We start from the raw sequence: 20,505 nt of genomic DNA, 5'->3' as shown, positions 1-20,505 counted from the left end.
GTCTTGTTTATGGTTTTGCTTGCTGTGCAAAAGCTTTGAAGTTTCATTAGGTCCCATTTGTTTATTTTTGTTTTTATTTCCATTTCTCTAGGAGGTGGGTCAAAAAGGATCTTGCTGTGATTTATTTCATAGAGTGTTCTGCCTATGTTTTCCTCTAAGAGTTTGATAGTTTCTGGCCTTACATTTAGGTCTTTAATCCATTTTGAGCTTATTTTTGTGTATGGTGTTAGTGAGTGATCTAATCTCATACTTTTACATGTACCTGTCCGGTTTTCCCAGCACCACTTATTGAAGAGGCTGTCCTTTCTCCACTGTACATTCCTGCCTCCTTTATCAAAGATAAGGTGACCGTATGTGCGTGGGTTTATCTCTGGGCTTTCTATCCTGTTCTATTGATCTATCTTTCTGTTTTTGTGCCAGTACCATGCTGTCTTGATTACTGTAGCTTTGTAGTATAGTCTGAAGTCAGGGAGCCTGATTCCTCCAGCTCCGTTTTTCGTCCTCAAGATTGCTTTGGCTATTTGGGGTCTTTTGTGTTTCCATACAAATTGTGAAATTTTTTGTTCTAGCTCTGTGAAAAATGCCAGTGGTAGTTTGATAGGGATTACATTGAATCTATAGATTGCTTTGGGTAGTAGAGTCATTTTCACCATGTTGATTCTTCCAATCCAAGAACATGGTATATCTCTCCATCTATTTGCATCATCTTTAATTTCTTTCATCAGTGTCTTATTCCTTTGTTCTTTTTCCCTCTTTGTTTTCTCTTGCTGTCTTAGAGTCCATTTATTTTTCTAAGTACTCTAAATCCTTCTTCTAAGTACTCTGTAGCAGGTTTTACACTGCAGTTGCAAGTCAGATGTAAAAAATACTGACTTATTTTTTCATATTTGAATTCAGCTTGGTCTCTAACTCCTGTTTCACTGATGATGGAAATGAAAACTAATCATGTCACTTCAAGGTAACTCAGTTTCTTCCAGTTTAAATCCCCATCTCTTTGAAGTCAGTTGCTCAGCAAAATCAGGATTAAACGGGGTGTATTCTTTGTAAGGGCCACTCTTCCTCCTCAGAGGGTTTCCTTCTCTCGCCTCCCCTCTTGAATAGCACTTAGGAGCAAGGGGAGCTGGCCATGGGGAGAGGTGCTGGGCTGCAGGCTGCCCTCTGGAAGCTTCCTGGGCGCTGCTGGTTCATCTCACACATCCCCATCTTCAGAGCTTTCCCCCTCTGTATTCACTGCTGACGTCCTTGGTGTTGGTCTTGAACTCTGGGCACAATATCTACCTATTTTGTGCCCTCCAGTCTCCTGACTCCTCGTGATTCAGCCTGGTAACTATTTTGCCAACCCTTCCCTGGGGAATGCAGGAACGTCAGGATTCCGTGCCACACCAGGAGCTGGCTGTGAGCACTGGGAGTGCTGTTGTAGGTCTCCTTTCTGCCTAAATATCTCTCCATCATATCTGCCCCACTCTGGGCACCCAGCAGCACTTTCTCCCTCCCCCCGGAGTTCTAGGCAGCAAGCAAGGCATCATCTCAGCTGCCTTCCTAGTCTATTTGCAGGCTTCCTCTCCCCACCCTGACTTCCAGCCTAAGCAGTAAGACTAGAAGAGCTCTTCTCTCAGGGCTTTTCTTTTCTCCACTCCCCCACAGCCTTCAACCCCAACCCAGGAAAAACTAGCCTCCTTTTGGGATTAGACACATCCCGTCTGTCATGGTTCTCAACCCTCGTTGCACTTTTGACTCAACTATGGATGTAGAACAGTTGAATCAGAGTGTCTGGAAGGGAGCCCGAGCGCAGGTAATTTTTCAAAGCTCCCCAAGTGAGCCTAAGGTGAGTGAGCATCGAGACCCACGGCCCTGTTACACCTTCCATCCTCTGGCTTTGCCTGACCGCCATCCTTGATATTTTCAGCGATGTTCCCAGTTTAGAAAACACTTTCTCCCGTGTCTAGCTCATGCTCATGAAATCCTGGCTTTGAGACTGTTTCAGAAGTTAGCTTCAAGGGTTGGTTTTATCGTCACAGCCGAAAATTCACATCTTTCTGCTTCTTTTCATCCTAGTCTTAAAGCATCCCAGTCCCATCTCAAAGCTACTGATCTCAGGTGGCCTCAGCCTGCAGCGGCTTGAAGCAGGATTTTGGTTCCCGGCCAGAGACTGAAGTCAGGGCGCAGCAGCGAGAGCGCTGAATCCCAGCCACTAGTCCACCAGGGACCAGTGGCCAGTGACACGGCCCTGGCCCATCAGCTGTATAGAAATGAATTTCTACATAGAGACAGAACGTAGTGAAACATGCAAATTGTTTATTAGGAGGAAGAAGAGTACATGTGGATAGACACACGGGTGGACTCAGAGAGAGAGTCGCGTCCTTGTGGTAGTTTGAATCACTTATATGGGGCATTTCTTCCGGGTTTCCTTTGACCAATCATCTTGCTTTGCCTGAGATGAGTCCGTATTTGGTACATCTCATTTACTTACTTTTAATTTTATGTTATCCCATAGAGCCTGCATTTATATAGGATGTTCTAAAATCTTCTCAGGAAAATTTTCCAGCATGCGCAAATCTCAACACTCTTCTTTTTGTACAGGAGGAAAAATAATTTCCCCTCTACCCTTCTAGGTTCTCAGCTGAGAACCGCCCCCCTCCGCCACCCCATAATAAAAAGACAGATTAATAGGAGAAAAACAAACATCTGTTTAATAACCTGTATGCCTTGGGTATTCATGGAGATAACCAAGAACACTGAGTAATTCCCAGAAATGGCCAAAGCCACCACCTGAAATACCGTCTCCAGCTAAAGACAAAAGAAGATGTTGGGGAGCAGGGAGGCCTTGTTGATGGAAGGTGAACAAGAAAAGCACAGTAGACAAAGGTAAGGTTTGTTACGTAGATTTAAGCTGGTGTCTTCTCCATTGGGGAGAGTTTATAGAGATTTAGGGTCATCCTTTTCTTCCTGGTGCAGAGAGAGAGACACCCTTACAAATGGAGATTTCCTTTCTGAATGTAAACTTCTCTTTCAAAAGAGTTACTTTTAGATTTTTCAGAGCTTCTCCTAAGTCTGCTGTTTCTTAAAAATAACCAGCTCAAGATAATTCTGTGCCAAAGAGGCGTATTTTGGGGTGCCGCATTCTGCTGCCCTTCACTTTCTTTTATAGAACAACACGTGTGTCGAGAGCCTGATGCCATTTTCAAGTGTATGGCCCAAAGCATTTATCAAATTTGTTCTTACATCAGCTCTGGAAGCTGCAGCAGGACTGTTATCCCCCTTTAACGGATGAGAAACAGGCTCATCTATCTTCCAAGTCTTTCCCTCCCCTGAGGCCCTTATCTATCCTTCTCCAAGTTCCCTTCCGGCCACTCGCCAGGTAGGTACCAAGTTGCTCCACGTGGCATCTGGATTTCCCTCCAGGGCTCCCGTTCTAGAACAGAATTCAGAAAAATTTTTCTGTAAAGGGACAAATAGTCAATCTTTTTAAGCTTTAGGATCCAAGACACACTAAATCAAAGCTATTATGTAGGTACTTTTGAACAAGAGTGAAAACCAACTTCCACAAATATTTTACTGGTAAAATTCAAAATATAATAATAACGAGTTCAATTTTTTGGAGTCCGGGTCTGCTAATGAGGAACACTGAATTTTTGCTGGGGGAGGAGTAGCCTTTTGCTTCACTGAGATTCAAAGCAAGTGCTTCCATCTTCAAATGGATTATAAATGTTCGTCTGTGAAAAATGTTCTTAGCTCTCTGTCTGGACAGAAACAGCCAGAACCTTGCTCTGGACCTTTCTTCTTTTTCTCTTCCCCAAACATTCACTGAATCTATGTTTCATCTCACAAGATAGCATATGTCATATATATATATATATATATATATATATATATATATATATATGCGCCATATATATCGATGGCTGATAACTACTTAATGTGTTACCACTTCTTCTGAAACTTGATGCTTTTACAGAAATAGCCTTCAAAGGATACTTTGCAAATCGGTTTCTCAAAGCCTAAAGAAACTATGATTAGCAAAGAGCAAAAGTGTTATGCTGAGAAAATTATTTATAGGAAACGTCTTGCTGCAGAGTTTTGTTAGGGTCTCTGTTTTAATAAATCCAGCCCAGGCGAATCAGTGAGCCAAGGAAAGGCGTTTGGGACCGGCAACTTCAATCCCCACTGACACTTTCTGCATCTGTGAAAAATCGCACTGCAGAGAGATGAGCGCTGCCTTTATCCTTCACAAGGAAAGGCTCTTAATACCCAGACAGTTCACTTCCCAATCTGGAGGAAGTTGTTTCAGCATGAATTATCTTTTCAGCAACAAAAGGGAACGTGTTACCTCTATTTAACAGGCGAAGCGCTGGCCTTTGGGCCCTGTTTTCTGGTGGGATATTTGTGTGCTGGATCCAGCATTTGATGTTTTAGAAAGGCAGCGGTACTTACCCTTTAGGTGTTTATATGTATAGCAGAGGCAAATGGAGCTCTGAGTATTAAATTACTGTACCGTGCCAGTTGAGAATTCTATGAGAGCCAGCCAGCTCCTTCCCCCAAATTGTATTTTTACTGTTCAGCGGCTGCAAGTTCCCAGGAATCTTCAAAGCAGGACCAGTGCGAGAGCTCTTAGCTGCTGCCGGTGTTCAGTGATCTCGTCTGGGAGGCAGCAGGATACCTAGGACGCTGTGGGATCAGACACCACCAGGTTGCTCCTAGCTCCGAACTTATTTGCATGTGTCTGCCCTTGGACAGTTCACTTAACCTCTAACCTCAGTTTCCTTGGCTGGAAAGTGGGGCTAATAACTACCAAGTACAGCTGCTTTGAGGATTAGGTGTAAGTATGAATTATACTCCTGCAGCGCCGGATGCATCTGCAACAGGGCACTGCTGGCCTGGGTGACGCAGTGCCTGCTGAGTTCTCCTCTCCCGTCCCTGCCTGTCTTTTGGTCACGTTAGCAAACCAGTGTCTGTACCAGAGGATGACTGAGGAGGGTGACATCCACATCAGGAACTTGTGTTTATTAGGAAATGGTGTAAAAGAACTCATGGTGTGTGATGTTATAATAAAATGCACTGAAGTCAGTGCATTTTTGATTAACCAAGCTACTTATTGCCGAAAAACGTGATGGGACCCCCAAAATACCCAGTGCTGGCTGGGCTCTGAGAACGGGATTTGCAGAAATGCATGCAAAGACAGCTCCAGGGATGGCAATGAGTTGTCTATGTTTTTCCTACAAATGGGGCCTTGGTGTTAGAAGATTCTCAGCTAACAGGCCTGGATATTAGCTGAGGCAGAGCTGGGACCAAGGAAAATGGCAGGGGTTGAGTCTGAGGACAAAGAAAGGCAGTTTGGCCCAAAGAAAAGAGAAGAGAGAAAACAGGGTAAGCTCTGGACCCCTGACGCCTGAACCATCAGCCAGACATGCCTTTGGAGATGTGGCCACTGGGCTGGCAGTGGTTGGGGGCAGTTGGGAGCTCCAAGAGCGGCAGGAGGTAAGAGGTGGGCAGGGCAAAGCAAGGGGCAGGCAGACACTCCAGCCCCTGTAGCCACCGTGGTGACCTAGACAGCCAGCCACGCTGTGACACGCACACACCCGGTGGCCCGGTAAGAGCCGTCGCTGAAAAGGGGAGGAGGGAAGACCCTTCCCGATGGGGACTTTGCTCTGAAGACAGCTCATCACCGTGTCCACACGCCACAGACCCACAGTCTCCGTTTCTAGCTCCTTCTTTCCCCTGCACCCCTGGAGTCTGCTCTTTCCACTCCAACAGCCTTGCTGACGCATATAGATGCAGACATATAGATACATAGCTATAACTCCATAGCTTCAACCAGAAACCGTTTTTACTGAGGAACACCAAGAACTAGTGCTTGCTTTACTTCCCCACTAGGACGATCTCTTAGTGTGTTTTTATCTCCTCAAGTGCTTGCCACATAGTCTAACAAAGGCATCCTCCATTGCCTGGTGATGCTTGTTGACCAGATGAACAAGGGCACAAATTAGCAGCCACACTTGACCCCTACTCAGAGCCCTTCTGTGCCGTGCGGATAAGGCATTGAGTTGAACAAGTGCCCAGAGCAGCAAGGAGCTGGGATCTCACACATTTTCTCCTTGACCCCACAGGCAGAGGCACAGACTGACCCTGACCTCAGGGCTGAGAGGAGGTGACCTCTGGACGGGCTGGGCCATCTGCGGGGCTAAGCGTCCTTCACCCGTCACTGCGAGTTAGACAGGCATTTCTCTTGGGCCACTGTGACTGCCCCACTCTGTTCCCTGGGGTGTTTTCATACACCCACCCCTGATACCGACCTCAGACTTCACACCTTTATACCATGTTGTGTACTAGACTTCCTTATTTCTCTTTCCTCCTAGAACTCAGGCTTCCTTCGCTGCCTGTCTCGTTCTAGACCCAAAATATTTCCTGGAGTGACACCATTTGCCGGGATACTCCCTCACCAGCTTCTTCCCTCTGTTCCCCTCCCCGTCAGTCCTTCATCCCTCTGCTTTTCTTTAAAGTTCTTGATAACACCTCACACGTGTTGAGTACATGGTCCTGCACGGAGACCATGTGTTTTCATCACCTCATCAGATTCTAACCACAGTCCTATTAGGTGTCCAGGGCAGAGTCTCATGCCCGGTTTACTGATGAGGAGACTGTCACAGAAGGTTGGACACCACCCAGCAGGACGTTTAGATTAATATGCTTTCCCTGAGCCCTGGGGCCGTGTGTCCCCACCCATCCTAGAGTGAGCACCTTGGTGTTTGCGCCATTTATCCCAGATTGTGAAAATGTGGTGTTTGGGCTAAAACTGGAAGCATCTTGGGATGGTATCTCCAGAGTGTTAGAAAATAGTCTCCATGAATAGAAGGTAAGGATGGAGGCAGAACCACCCCTGCAGTCTCCTGCCCTCTGTTTACCGGCACCTGGAAAATTTGGGTTCCCGTTTATAATGTAATGTGACAATCAAAGGAAGCTTAAGAATTATTATCACCAGTTCCACATTTTTTTATTGTGGTAAAATACATATACAATTCACCATTTTACGTGTATAACTCAGTGGCATTTAGTACATTCATAATATTTTGCAACCATTACCACTATTTACTTCCAGAATATTTTCATCCAGATGGGAACCTTGTACCCATTAAACAGTCACTCCCTACTGTCCCCTCCCCACTGCCCCTGGCAACCACCAATCTGCTTTCTATCTCTATGGATTTCCCTGTTCTAGACGTTTCACGTAAAGGGAATCCTATAATATGTGACCTTCTTTCTTCTGTTACTTAACATGATGTTTTCAAGGTTCACCATGTTACAGCATGTCTCAGAACTGTAATCCATTGTACAGGTGGACCATATACATTTTGTTTATCCATGTATCCATTGATGGACATTTGGGCTCAGCCTTTTGGCTACTGTGAAAGATGCTACTGTGAACATGCATGTACAAGTTGTTGTTGGAATACCTCTTTTCAGTTATTTTTGAGCGTATACCTAGGAATGTAGCTGGAGCAGAGAGGGCAAGAAGAAACTCAGAAACACAGACTGTCCAGATGGAGCCTTGGAGGCTGTTGTGAGACCCTGACTTTTACTCTGAAGGAAATGGGGAATCATGGGAGGGTTTCCAGCAGACTCATAGCCCGATCTGACTTGTGTTTCAATAGATCATTGAGAGTTGGCTGCAAGAGAGCGGGGTGAAAGCCAGTTGGGAGCCATGGTGGTAATCCAGGCAATATGATGATGATGGTTCAGATTACATGGTGGCAGTGAAGATGGTGAGAGGTTCTCAGATCCCAGACGTATTTTGAAGGTAGAGCCATAAGAATTTCTGACCGGTTGGCCCCAAAGCCAACACCAAGGTTTTCACCCCAACATTTGGAAGAATGGAGTTGACATTACCTAAGATAGAAAAGATAGGTGGGATGGGTTTGAGTGGAAGGAAGGTTAACGATTCCTTTCCAACTGTGTCTGAGGGATCCCTTAGACATAATGAGCCATTGGATGTACCGGTCTGCAGTTCAGAGGAAAGATTCAGACTGGAGTGTGAATTTGGAAACTATTGGCATATAAATGCTACTGAAAGCCAAGAAAGCAAACATGATCACCAAGGAATGAATGCAGATGGAGAAGAAAAGAGATCCAAGGGCTCTGCCCTGGAGTCCTTCTACCCTGAACATCAGAAAGCAAAGGCAGAGTCAAGAAGGAAGATTGAAAGGGGCGCGTCCAGGAAGACAGCCGGGCACGGAGAGCCTGCTTCCAGGGAAAAGGAATGGTCTGCTGTATCAGATGCAGCTAGGAGGGCACACGTGACGAGGACTGAGAATTGGCCATTGGATTTAGGATGAGTTGTCTCTGACCTTGACAAATGCACTTGCCGTGGAGCGGTGAGGGTGAGAGCCTGGTTGAGTGGCTTAGAAGAGAACTGCAGAGAAAATTGGAGACATCAGGTGTTCACAGCTCTTTAATTTAATTCATTCATTCATTTATTTTTGGCTGCATTGGGTCTTCGTTGCTGTGTGCAGGCTTTCTCTAGTTGCGGAGAGCAGGGGCTACTCTTCGTTGCGGTGCGCGGGCTTCTCATTGCCGTGGCTTCTCTTGTTGCGGAGCATGGGCTCTAGGTGCGCAGGCTTCAGTAGTTGTGGCTCGTGGGCTCAGTAGTTGTGGCTCACGGGCTCTAGAGCACAGGCTCAGTAGTTGTGGCACACGGGCTTAGTTGCTCCGCGGCATGGGGGATCTTCCCGAACCAGGGCTCAAACCCGTGTCCCCTGCATCGGCAGGCGGATTCTTAACCACTGCGCCACCAGGGAAGCCACTACACAGCTCTTTAAAGGGGCTTTGCTGTAAGGGGGAGCAAAAAATGAGGAGAGGCAGCTGTAAGGGAAGTGGGTCAAGAGGGGAATTGTCGACTGTGAGCTGCTAGGAATGAGCCCACCCAGGACGGAAGATGATAATGTACAGTGTTGTTCTAACACGTACTCAGGGTTTTTAAATTCAGATATGGTGAGGACAACAGAATATTGCCATTAAAAAGATAGTTTGTTACCCACAGTTTCCAAGAGAAGGAGGCCTGCCATGCCACACAGGGCCATCCGGGGAAGCACCTGGGGCAGTTAGGAGGAGAAGAAGTGAGGAGAAGGCAAGGGCCCAAGTCTTTACTGTGGTTTCTTCCAGAAGAAATGGGCGAGGCAGCGTAAGCAGCTGATCTGGCTTAGGATCGGCTAGTTGGAACATTTTGGGGTGTAGGGGGCTGTCTCCAGTTATCTGGTTCCTGGCCCTGGGATGATCAGGGTAGAGGGCTGTTGCTTCCTGGAGTGTAAAGACCAGGTAGAGGAGGTGACTGGGAGTGTGGGCTCTGGGCTGGTTAGTTTGCATAGGAGAGGCATCCTCTCCAGCTGGTTTCTTGCTATCTCTAAGAATTGGCGAGTCCTGGGAGGGGCAGTCTCTCCCCAGTCAACAAGGCCCCGAGTGTCAAAGCACCAAGAATACAGAAAATAAGAATAGATTTTAATACAGGTGAATAGATATTTAATACAGGGGTATTCAGGGGAGGGGGGATGGCTGAAGTGAGGTCCTCGAGCAGCAAGAGAGGATGGGTGGAGAGGTTGGCCTCAGCTAAGAGCATGGACAGTTCAATTACAGCAAAAGGGAGGCAGGAGGGTGACGGGGCCCACTAAGTGGGTGGACGAGGGAGGTGGGGACATTCGCTTTTGTTTGCTGCTTTCTTAGGGAAGTGGGAAGGAACGTGGCTGCTTGAGAGGGAGGAGGTCGTGTGGGAGGTTTGCGGAGGAAGGAGAAGCTGGGGCAGAGTCTCCTAGGAGAGTCAGGCTGGAGTGACTCGGGCCCCGGAGCAGGATTGTAGGACACCACTGAGGACCCACTGGACACACACAGCCCTGAATTTAAAGCCAAATCAGAGTTGCACTTATCAGCATCAGGGTTCTGCCAACAAAGCAAAGTGGGAATGGGGAAGCCGGGGTGCTCTTACAATAAGCAACCATGGCTTTGAGCTTGGCGGGTGGGAAAAACACAAGAGAAGGGGTTCCACTGTCAAGGTGGCAGCGCCAGTGGACTGCAGGTCCCAGTGGGGTGGATCCGGTGAACTTGAGGAGGTGAACTGGAACGATAGCGGCTGGATGACAGAGTTGAGAGCTTATGGCCAGAGAGCACAGATGAGTTTATTGTTTTCTTATTTTTGTCAAGGTATATTTTCTGTAAGACATATATCTTTGTTTTTTGCAACAGAAAAGATAAATATGTTTTGAGAGGTGGGTAGGATTTGGGCAGACGGAGGTGGTCCTGTGGAGGACATTTCTGAAGAAGGAGGTCCAGGCATAAGTTGGGACACGTTTCCCGAACAATGAATTGTCCAGTGTGGTCAAGCCATGGGCAGGCATGCTAAGGAAGAACTTTATTTAACTCAGGAGAGAGTAGGGAGCCAGTGAAGGGTTTTGAGGGTGGACACATCTAGAACACAGGTGGGCCCTTTGTCACCAACGAGGAGAGGAAGCAGTGACATTGACAAAGCTCTGCATATCCGGGTGGAAATTCCTGGGCCTGCCGCCCTGTCCTCCCCTGTCTCTCCCTCCCGTTCCCCTCTCTCTCAGCTGGAACCGTCGTGTATGTTGCCTACATTCTCTGGAACAGCAACAATAAAAGCAATTATTTTTAATTTCCGTTCTTCTCCTCCGTAATGGAGCTATTAGACTTTGGCAGATCCCTTAATATGATTATCCTTTTTGAATGATTTCGAACTGAAATGTTTGTGCTGATGGTGGTAATCGCAGTGGAGTTTGAAGAACGAGGCTGTAGGCTCACGCTCCAGGAGCTCGTGACCCCGAAGTACCATCAGCTGTGGTTTGATGGGCAGGTGAGGATGAAACCTTGTAGGGGAAGTGGGGCCCCGGTGGGCTCTTGGTTCTGCCTGTAAGGACGGGTCTGGCTAACCGCGCCACCAGTGCCGTGGGTCCCAGATAGGGCCAGGTGGAGGCTTTCTGTTGGAGACCCGCTTCTCCCGAGCAGTAAGGACAGCTGTCCATCATCAGTCCAGAATTCAGAGCAGTCATCCACTGAGCTCACCAGCAACCCTCGCTGGCCCAGCCAGGGGTGAACATATGCCTTTTAATTATTTAGTCTCCACATCGACCAGGGATACATCAGTCACCTGCTTGAACCTTGCCCCGCTCCCAGCACAGTGGGGCAGCCTCGGAGCCCTGCTGTTTGCAAGACTGGGTTCTTGACTTAGCAGGGAAGCCGTCTTCTCGGGGCTGGTCTCCCAGGCTGCTTCCAGCCCCTCCTCTGCACCCCTGTCAAGCTTGGCCTCATTAGAGTGCCAAGATGGGTACCAGCACCCAGGCACCCTCTTGACACGGTGGCAGGTGTTTGACCGTGGCCTTTAGGGGACCTTTCCACATGCCACCAACAGCAGTAATGAGCACATGCTCATTCCACATCTTCGTTGCGTGAGGACCAGCCTCCTGCCCTTGATCTTTGGGTTCTGACAGCCCGCCAGGAGGCAGACAGCAGCGTGCTTGTCTGTGACCTCTTTGTGGGGCCTCGTGACAGCTGGGTGGCTGCTGTGGCCTACCTTCAATGAGGAGGCACTAGGGGACCTCACCGTCCTGTCGTGGGGAATCCTAGGGCTTCTGCTGTGGGACCTGCTGGAATACGCTGAATACAGCTGTGAGCAGCAGGTAGAGGACCCAGGGTGACTCATACTGTGAATCCATCTCTCCTCGCCACCGCAACCAAACGATGTCATCCGGATAAAGCCAGTTACATGAAGAGATCAGGCTGCGTGATGGCGAAAGATGTTTCCTAAAGGGCGATCTGAGAGGTATCGGGAAGGAAGAAGCGGCCTGTGTCCTTGACAGTGAAAGTCCTGTGCTTTGAATCCTTCCCTCCTTCTCTCCCTCTCCTTCCCTCCTTCTTTGTTCATCCCTCCCTCCCTCCCCTAGCGACCGCACACTGTCCTGCTGCCCTTGGCTTCTGGTTCAGGTCAGCTAGTTTGTCCCTGGGGCATCACGGGGCCCTTCCCCACCAGGGGCGGTCACCAGATCTGTTACACTCATTCATTCATTCAATAGTATCTAGCTCTGTGTCAGCAAGGCACTCACTCCTGGGAATACAACGAGAACTTAGGGGGATAACTTCTCTGCTCTTGGAGACCTGGCAGTTCAAGAGGGAGATGGCTCTACAGGCTGCTTCTGCTGGTACAAACACAAATTGCTAAGTCCCGTCTCTGTAAGTCTGGTTCCGTGGTCTGGGCTGCACCCAGGAATCTGCATTTTCTGAGGAGCCCTCCGGGTGATTCTGGTGTAGGTGGATGCTGAACCAATCTCAGAGAAACATGCTTTTCAGCCGTGGGGCTGTGCCCAGAGCCACCCCTTCGAGAGTGTTTGTTGACTGCTGTGCCCTGTGATTCTGACTGCCCTGCTTGCCCTCGAGGGGTTAGAAAGCACAGCGTCTTAGAGCAGGATCTTAATCACGCATGCGTGTTAGCATTGGGAATTTTCAGACCTTGAGTTTAGGGGTTGGAGAGACTGTTCTAACTTCTCAGAATTTCTTGATGTGCTCAGCAATGGCTCTCTAGAAAACTGAGGTGACACCAGCACTGGCTCCCGTTCCCCCTTCTCTGCAGACTCCCGCCCTCCCAGGACCACATGTCCCGTCTCCAAGCACACACGTCACTGGCATTTCTCCATCACTCGAGTGACCCCGGCTTGTAACTCTCCCAGCGTGAATCTTCCCTGAAATTTGCCTCTTCTGGCTGTGTGATAAAACAACCACCCTCCCCCGGATCATAAGGAGAGGGTGGGGGAGACGGCACGTGTCATAAGAACAGAAACCTGTCTAATACTCACGGGTTAAGTCAAGGAGGACAGATCGGGCTTCCCTGGTGGCACAGTGGTTGGGAATCTGCCTACCAATGCAGGGGACACGGGTTCGAGGCCTGGTCCAGGAGGGTCCCACATGCCCCGGAGCAACTGGGCCCAGGTGCCACAACTACTGAGCCTGCGCTCTGGAGCCCGTGAGCCACAACTACTGAGCCTGCTGTGCCACAACTACTGAAGCCCGTGTGCCTGGAGCCCATGCTCTGCAACAAGAGAAACCACCTCAATGAGAAGCCCGCGCACCCCAACGAAGGGTAGCCCCCGCTCGCCGCAACTAGAGAAAGCCCGCACGCAGCAATGAAGACCCAACGCAGCCAAAAGTAAATAAAATTTAAAATAAATAAATAAAAGCAGGACAGATCGCAAAGACCCAGGGGGCTCGCACATGACCCAGGGGCAGGGAGCGGAGCCAGGCCTGTCAGCAGATGGGCAGCCGAAGACACCAGGCCGCCCCCGATCCCGTGGCCTCACACCTCCACAGTGCATCTGCCTCCCTCTGCTCAGCCATCCTTGTACAGGGACCACCGGAGCTGCCCCCAGATGGCAGCCTGAGCCCTACAGATGGATGAGACCATCTAGTTCTAGCTCCCAGCACTGTCTCGATCGCAAGTTTCGGGAAAAACATAATCTGATTGACCCCGTTTGGGATCTGTGCTAACTCCTGGTTCAGTTAACTAAGAGTTGGGTTCACATAGTGCTTTTGCAAGCAAGGGGTCAGCTGCTTCTCTCAGAGGGACCAAAGGCTGCAGGAAATGACTGACGGTGAAGTGGTTGCCGTCCTGGCGTAACTGGTACAGCTGCCCCAGTAGAGGGCAGTGTCCTGTGTCCATAGGTGGGATTGGTGTGAGCTTCCTGGAGAAACGCGGAGGGCAGAGGAGCCTTGTTTATTGAGCCCCTGCTCTCTGCACTGAGCTCATTGCATATCTCTTCACAGCGATACTCCACAGAGACTTAACTGGGATCCAGGAGGGTCCATTAACTTCACACAAGTACCCTTTCCCACGGCAGCACCCGTGTTCATCAAACTAGGTCCGTTCAACTCTGAACACTCACCTTTCCAGTGAGTCCCACTGCTGCTGCACCACGTGGGCACCGAGAGGGGTCAAAAATCTGGACGTTAAGGTCAAAGTCAAGCTCGGGATCTGGAGGAGCGGACGAGGATCGAACGTTGAGGTCTACAGTTCAGCTCAGGAGCCTCCCACCGGAGAGCTTCCCGGCGGCCCCAGGGGAGTTTCACGGGGCCTCCCGCATGAGACGTCTGTTTCGCCCGGGAGAGCATCTGAACAGCATTTCTGGCGTTTGGCAGTCTGGGCGTTTGCCGGCTCCTTCACGAAGCCATTTCTGAAGAGTGCAGTGAAGCAGAAAGGCTAAAATGAAGGGCTTTGCAGTTGGCTGGGTCCTGACCTCTACTCTATGATTCATGCCAGGTCGCGAGCTCTCCGCGGGCTTCGGCTGGAGAGGTCCTACCTCCTTCACACGACCATGGATGTTTTTAAATGAGAGAGTGTGTGAAGTGTGCTTTGCCTTTATGCTTGAGTTGTAGTAATGACTCGATAAATGGCTGCGATAATCATAGTAATAATAATAACTTAGTTGCTTGAACGCAGGAAGTATGTCGTGTGTTTCTTTACCCCCTACGGCACCAGTAAAATGCCTTAGAGGCGGCTTCTTCTCCTCCCCCTCCTTCAAGTGAGATACAATTGACACATAACACTGTGTAAGTTTAAAGTATACAGCATGTTGACTTGATCTCTGTATTGCAATAAGATAACCACCGTAGCATTAGCTAACGCCCCTAACAGGTCACATAATTATCGTTTCTTTTTGTGATGAGAATATTTAAGATCTACTCTCTTGGCAACTTTGAAGTATATAAATACTGTATTTTTTTTTTAATATTTTATTTATTTAGGCTGCATGGGGTCATAGTTGTGGCACAGAGGATCTTTTAGTTGCGGCATGAAGGCTCTTAGTTGTGGCATGTATGTGGGATCTAGTTCCGCAAACCCAGGCCCCCTGCATTGGGAGTGCGGAGGCTTACCCACTGGACCACCAGGGAAGTCCAGTATTCTTTTTACTTTTTTTAATAAATTTATTTATTAATTTATTTATTTTTGGCTGCATTGGGTCTTTGTTGCTGCGCACAGGCTTTCTCTAGTTGAGACGAGCGGGGGCTTCTCTTCATTGCAGTGCGCAGGTCTCTCACGGCGGTGGCCTCTCCCGTTGCACGGGCTCCAGGCGCACGGGCTTCAGTAGCTGTGGCTCGCGGGCTCCAGAACGCAGCCCCAGCAGTTGTGGCGCACAGGCCCAGCCGCTCCGTGGCATGTGCGATCCTCCGGGACCAGGGGTCAAACCTGTGTCCCCTGCGTGGGCAGGTGGACTCCCAACCACTGCGCCACCAGGGAAACCCCAAGTCCAGTATTCTCAACGATAATCACAGTGCTGTGCATTAGATCCCCAGAACTTGTTTATCTTCTAACTGCAACTTTAGACCCTTTGACCAACATCTCCCCAATTCCTCCACCCCCCAGCCTTTGGTAACCACCAATCTACTCGTTGTTTCTATGATTTGACTTTTTTAGATTCCACATATAAGAGAGTTCTACAGTATTTGTCTTTCTCTGACTTGTTCCACTCAGCATAACGCCCTCAAGGTCCATCTGTGTTGTTGCAAATGTCAGGATTTCCTTTTCTCGGGACTGAGTAATATTCGCGTGTACGTATCACATGACTGTTGCCTCTTTCTCCCTCCCGCAGAACGCCAGCCATGATTGGCTGCTCGTTTGTGGTCAACAGGAAGTTCTTTGGTGAAATTGGTCTTCTGGACCCTGGGATGGATGTGTATGGAGGAGAAAATATCGAACTTGGAATCAAGGTTTGTGTCATGGCATCCTTTCCTCTTAGTCTGTTTGTGTTTGTGAGTAGAACTGCCTGGTCATTTTTGCTGTGTATTTGAAGCTTCTTTAGCTGATGAATGACAGAATCCTTCACCCCACTTCTGTTCCTAAAGATGTTCCAGCAGGGTTGTCACCCCTCCTCAGACTGGGGGAGACCTGGCCTTCGCCCCTCGAAAGGTTGAACAATTTGTTCATGCCTGGGCGACCCAATCTGGACATTAGCTAGAGAATTTGGTCCCCACTCCCATCCAGTTTCACTCTCTCCTTAAATTTTTCTTAAAATTAAATCATCTCCTTAAATTAGAATTTACATGCTACATAGTTTGACAATTCATGTACATCATAGAATCATAAGATGCCAGAGGAGAGAAGGACCATGTTCTGTGGGACTCTCCCATTTCTCAGAAATGCTTCTACGGAGGATAATGGGAGTGGGGAGAGGAAGAAGACACAGAATGGGCCTCTTGCTGGCCCCCCATTCAGATCCGCTTCACTGCTGGATATCTCAGACGCTGGGTATTGCTTAAGATTCTGTTTGAAAGATGAAGTTCACCGTAAACAAAAAAGTTGGACAAATTGATGCATTCCAACCTCTTCACTTTAGTGAATGAACCTGAATGAGGGGTGTGGATGGGGGACACCTGGTAACCGCTTAACTGGTACGTCCTCCTCCATACCGCAAAGAGGGGGGTCCTGGGGGATGATGCCCAGCTGGGGTCTCTGTGTCCCCACTGCTCCCTGTCCTGAGCTTGTGCATTCCTGAGCCCCTGGGAAGTAGGCTTGTTGGAAACGACTCAGGACACAACTGTAAGGTTTAAGTTTATTGAATTTCTTCCTCCTTCCGCTGCTGGAATCTCCTTCTTGTTCTAGCCAGGCAAGTACCCAGTACCTAGTGCAAGTACTCCAGTCAAAGCCTGCTCTCTGTGTCAGATTTCACTCGTTATCCCTAACTGCTCAGGACCTTTAAGACACTGCACTGCCCCCTCCTCTACACTTGAGCCCCCTTCGTGGAATGGAAGACTTCATGTCCTCATGATGTAATGAACGTCCAGGCTGCAGAAGCAAAGAGGATGATGGAGACCTTCCCTGGATCCTAAAATCACTCCCTTTTGGAGACTGCAGACTCTTGCTGTGTTTTTGGTTCCAGGCTGGGTTCTTTCCTAAGTGGAATTTGCATAAGATTTCTTTGAAAGTCGAGCAATTAAAAAGCCCATGAATATGTTACCGTAGCAAATATACTTGGCATTTACCCATTTGAAATTGAATTGAAGGAAAGAATTGGGGCCCAGCATGTTGAACTTGGCCTGTAACTTCAGTCTCTGCCCTGCTCCCATCTCCTCAGCCCTTCTCACGCTGCTCTTTTCCTGAGCTCTCATCCGCTTCTAGCACGCCAGGGAACTGACTTATTTATTATGCGTATTGTATTTCTCTACCTTTACTAGCTAGACTGCAAGCTTTATGGGGCGCAGATCTCTGTGGGGCTCACCTTTGCATCCCAAGCATGTAGAACCATGCTTAACACACGGCTCAGTAGGTATCTGTTAGACTGATGACTGAATGCCTGTTAGGACCCAACATGCGTAGAAGCAGCGACATCATGGAGACAAGCCCGATGGTGAAATGGGAGGTGATAACTTGTCCAGGTACTTATTTGTGAAAGGAAGGAGCTGAAGGCAGCCCTGCACTGAGATGGTTAAACTTCTTAAATTTTTTATAAATTTTATGATAGTTTATAAAATTTTATGTATATTTGTATATAATATGCATACAATTATTAAAATTATAATAATTTTGTAATTTATTAATTTTAATAATTTAATACTTTTATTAAGGGAGATTTGAATTTCTCTATATGCTGTGAGAAGGAACCCAGTGGAGGGTCAGACGTCACCAACAGAGGGGAGAACAGGATGAGGGAGCACTGTCCCTACGGAGGCAGGGGCACAGGTGGAGGGGTATGGGGACAGGAGGGCCCCCAGATTTTATTGCAGGGGCAGGCTGCGCTCTGGGGAGAACAGAGGTGGTGACCGCGGAACCCACTGCTAAGACTTGCTAGGATGTTGGTCTCCCCACGCTTGCAAAGCAAAGGTCTGGGTGCCAGGCTCTGCCAGGCTCCATGTTGATGACAGTGACAGTCCTTCGTGGCTACCCGATCCCTGCAGGAGGGGAGGGGCTTGTGAGTCTTGGCCCTGCAGCAGCACAGCCTAGTAGAGCACAGCCCCTGTGCCATGAGCTGAGGGCCCGTGAGTTCCGCTCTGCATCTCCATGTGGCAGGCTGGAGCGATGGGGCCCAGAGCCTGCTCTCTGACTTGTCTTCTCTGGGGTAGCTCCGTGTCTGGCTGTCCTCCACGCGTCTTTATGTAAGCATCCGATGGATGGGGCTCGGATCCCACCCTCATGCAATCACTTGCCTCTTATCCCGGGCACGTCCGGCATCCACGCTGGACATTTGGGAATGTTTATGCCTCTTACTTCCCATAGACCGTGTCATCCCATGACCTACGAGCTGACTCTCCACAGAAGCTTTGGTTTTCTGCTGATTCTCAAAGCAGGAATTGACTGCTGTTGGTACCCTAAGGGCCAAGGCCTGGGTCCAGGGTCCACGTAGCCACCATTTACACAGTAGTCTGTGTTCTTAAGGTGTGGTGCCTGACCAGCGCATCCACGTCACCTGGCCCTTGTTACAAATGCAGGTTCTCGGGCCCCATCCTACACTTACTAACACTCTGGGGTGGTGTCCAGCAACCTGTGTTTTAATAAGCCTTCCAGATGATTCCGTTACACACCCAAGTTTCAGAGCCCCTGATCTACACCCGGCCTTAGCCGGCTTCCTGGCAAACACGTATCTATTCTCAGAAACGAGCCCGGGTGAGAGTCCACATGCTTCAAGGCCCACCTTGAAAAATACATTATTAAGAAAGCCATCCCTGCTGCTTGAAAAAACTCAGAGCTTATGTAATATGTGTACACATACATACACATATATAATTATATAAAGTGTACACACATACATTATATAAATTAACCTATAATAACCTGTAAGAAATGACACAAAATTCTATGCTTTAGTTAAGTGGGGAAATTTTAATATGAGACCACATCTTTGTAACTTCTTTGACTAAGAAATAGGTCCATCTGTGATCTAACTATTCTCTAACATTTTTCATTACTTTTTAATTCCATCCTCAGTAGTTAAAGAACAGGAAGAATAGAAAGTCTCACTGTGGTTCAGGGAAATAAAAACAGTAGGGTTTACTCTAGGGCTATTGTTTGTATGAAAGGCAAGCTTGCCTGTGACCAAAACAGTCGATACAGTGGAGGGGAAAAAAAAGCTTTCCAGGGCTGAGAAAATAAATGAGATCAGAAATTGAAAGGTTTCATCTTGTTCTGAGTAACATTAATCAGAAACCATGAACGAGGCATGTTATAGTAACATGTGTAAATGGTAAGAGGAAAAAAAATTCTCCGAGGAGAAAAGACCAGATAGATTACTTTTAAGTGGTATAAAATCAGATGGCTTCAGGTTTCTCCAATATATCCGTCTGCTTTGGGAAGAAGAGGCACTGTCTTATTCTGAGCTCTCATATAAGAGCGTGACATACACCACTACGGAATCCTGTCTGGCAGCTAATCTGAAAGGAAGGCGATAGAAAGATGCTGTCAGATCCTCAAGCTACCAGAAAAGGTCTTAGCTCACCATGAATCTCAAGAACTGAATAAAAGGCAGAATTCCTGTGTGTGTACATTGTTGTTGAAAATATTGTCGAGACCAGCATTTGAAGGACTGCCTCCTTCAAAGGGCTTAGAAATTATGGGCTGTCTGGGGTGGCCTAAGTCCCAGGGCTCCAGATGAACATGGAATCTCCCTCTCCCACTCTTTGCCCCATCTCTTGTTCTTTTTTTTTCTTTTTTTTTTTCTTTTTTTTTTTGCTCCCGATCTTGGGTCTTGTCTCTGACAAGCTGGTGGTATAATTCAGTGTGAGTCCAAAGGCCTCATAATCAGGGGGGCTGATGGCATATACAGTCCTGGTCTGACTCTGAAAGTTCAAGAATCAGGAGTACTGATGTCTGAGAGTGAAGATGGATAACTCAGCCCAAGTAGAAACATGAAACAGCTCTGACAAGTGCTGTTGACTGATGCTCTGATCCCCACCCCAGCCACTCCTCTGTCCATGGGCTTTGGGACTCATCACCCAGCATCCATTTTAACCATGAAGGCTCCTCCCTGCCCTCTATCAGACCCTTGACATCAAAATCCCCAGTGTCCAGAAGCCTCTTGTGCCCTTTGTCTTCCATTTGGAACTCTTGGGCTTAAGTCTGCTCTATCTATTGGATGTTGTGATTTGGATAATGGTCACTCCTGGAGGTGACCAAACCATCAGTTCTGTCTCGTTTTCCTAATCCTTAGACTGTATGAGTCTTTGGTTCTTCCTTCCCTATTGGCGTTGGTCATCTCTGGCTATGGGAAGGTCTTCATAGCGCAGGGTTAGAGTATACCTGTGATAAAATTCAGAGCGAAAGTCCCTGGTCTCGTGTAGATAGAATAGGCTTTGGGATTTCACCGACTGGTCTTTAATCTGGATGCATCTATTTCAGGTGGCCAACAGTTCAGGTGAATGCTTCTGGATGTAACGGGGAGCCTTCTCTGCTCTAGCAGACGCTTTTGCTAGGGAGACCACAGTAGACAGACACGGTCCCTATCTCCATGAAGTTTATAGTCAGGCAGAAAAACCATT

The 20,505-nt window shown here is 48.2% G+C and overlaps 1 protein-coding gene across 2 annotated transcripts in view; it reads left to right on the top strand.

The window, feature by feature from the left end:
- The window catches only part of GALNT17 (polypeptide N-acetylgalactosaminyltransferase 17), a 450,322-nt gene that overhangs the window by 340,171 nt on the left and 89,646 nt on the right, over positions 1-20,505 (top strand). For both annotated transcript variants that reach the window (XM_079944095.1, XM_079944096.1), the window contains exon 6: positions 15,630-15,747. In XM_079944095.1, the coding sequence (XP_079800221.1) occupies positions 15,630-15,747 (118 nt within the window). The remainder of the gene's footprint in view (positions 1-15,629; positions 15,748-20,505) is intronic.

This window comes from Stenella coeruleoalba, assembly GCF_951394435.1.
Source record: "Stenella coeruleoalba genome assembly, chromosome: 15".
Classification (NCBI taxonomy): domain Eukaryota; kingdom Metazoa; phylum Chordata; class Mammalia; order Artiodactyla; family Delphinidae; genus Stenella; species Stenella coeruleoalba.
The sequence above is the reverse complement of the archived record's forward strand: the minus strand, read 5'-3'. Positions and strand labels throughout refer to the sequence as shown.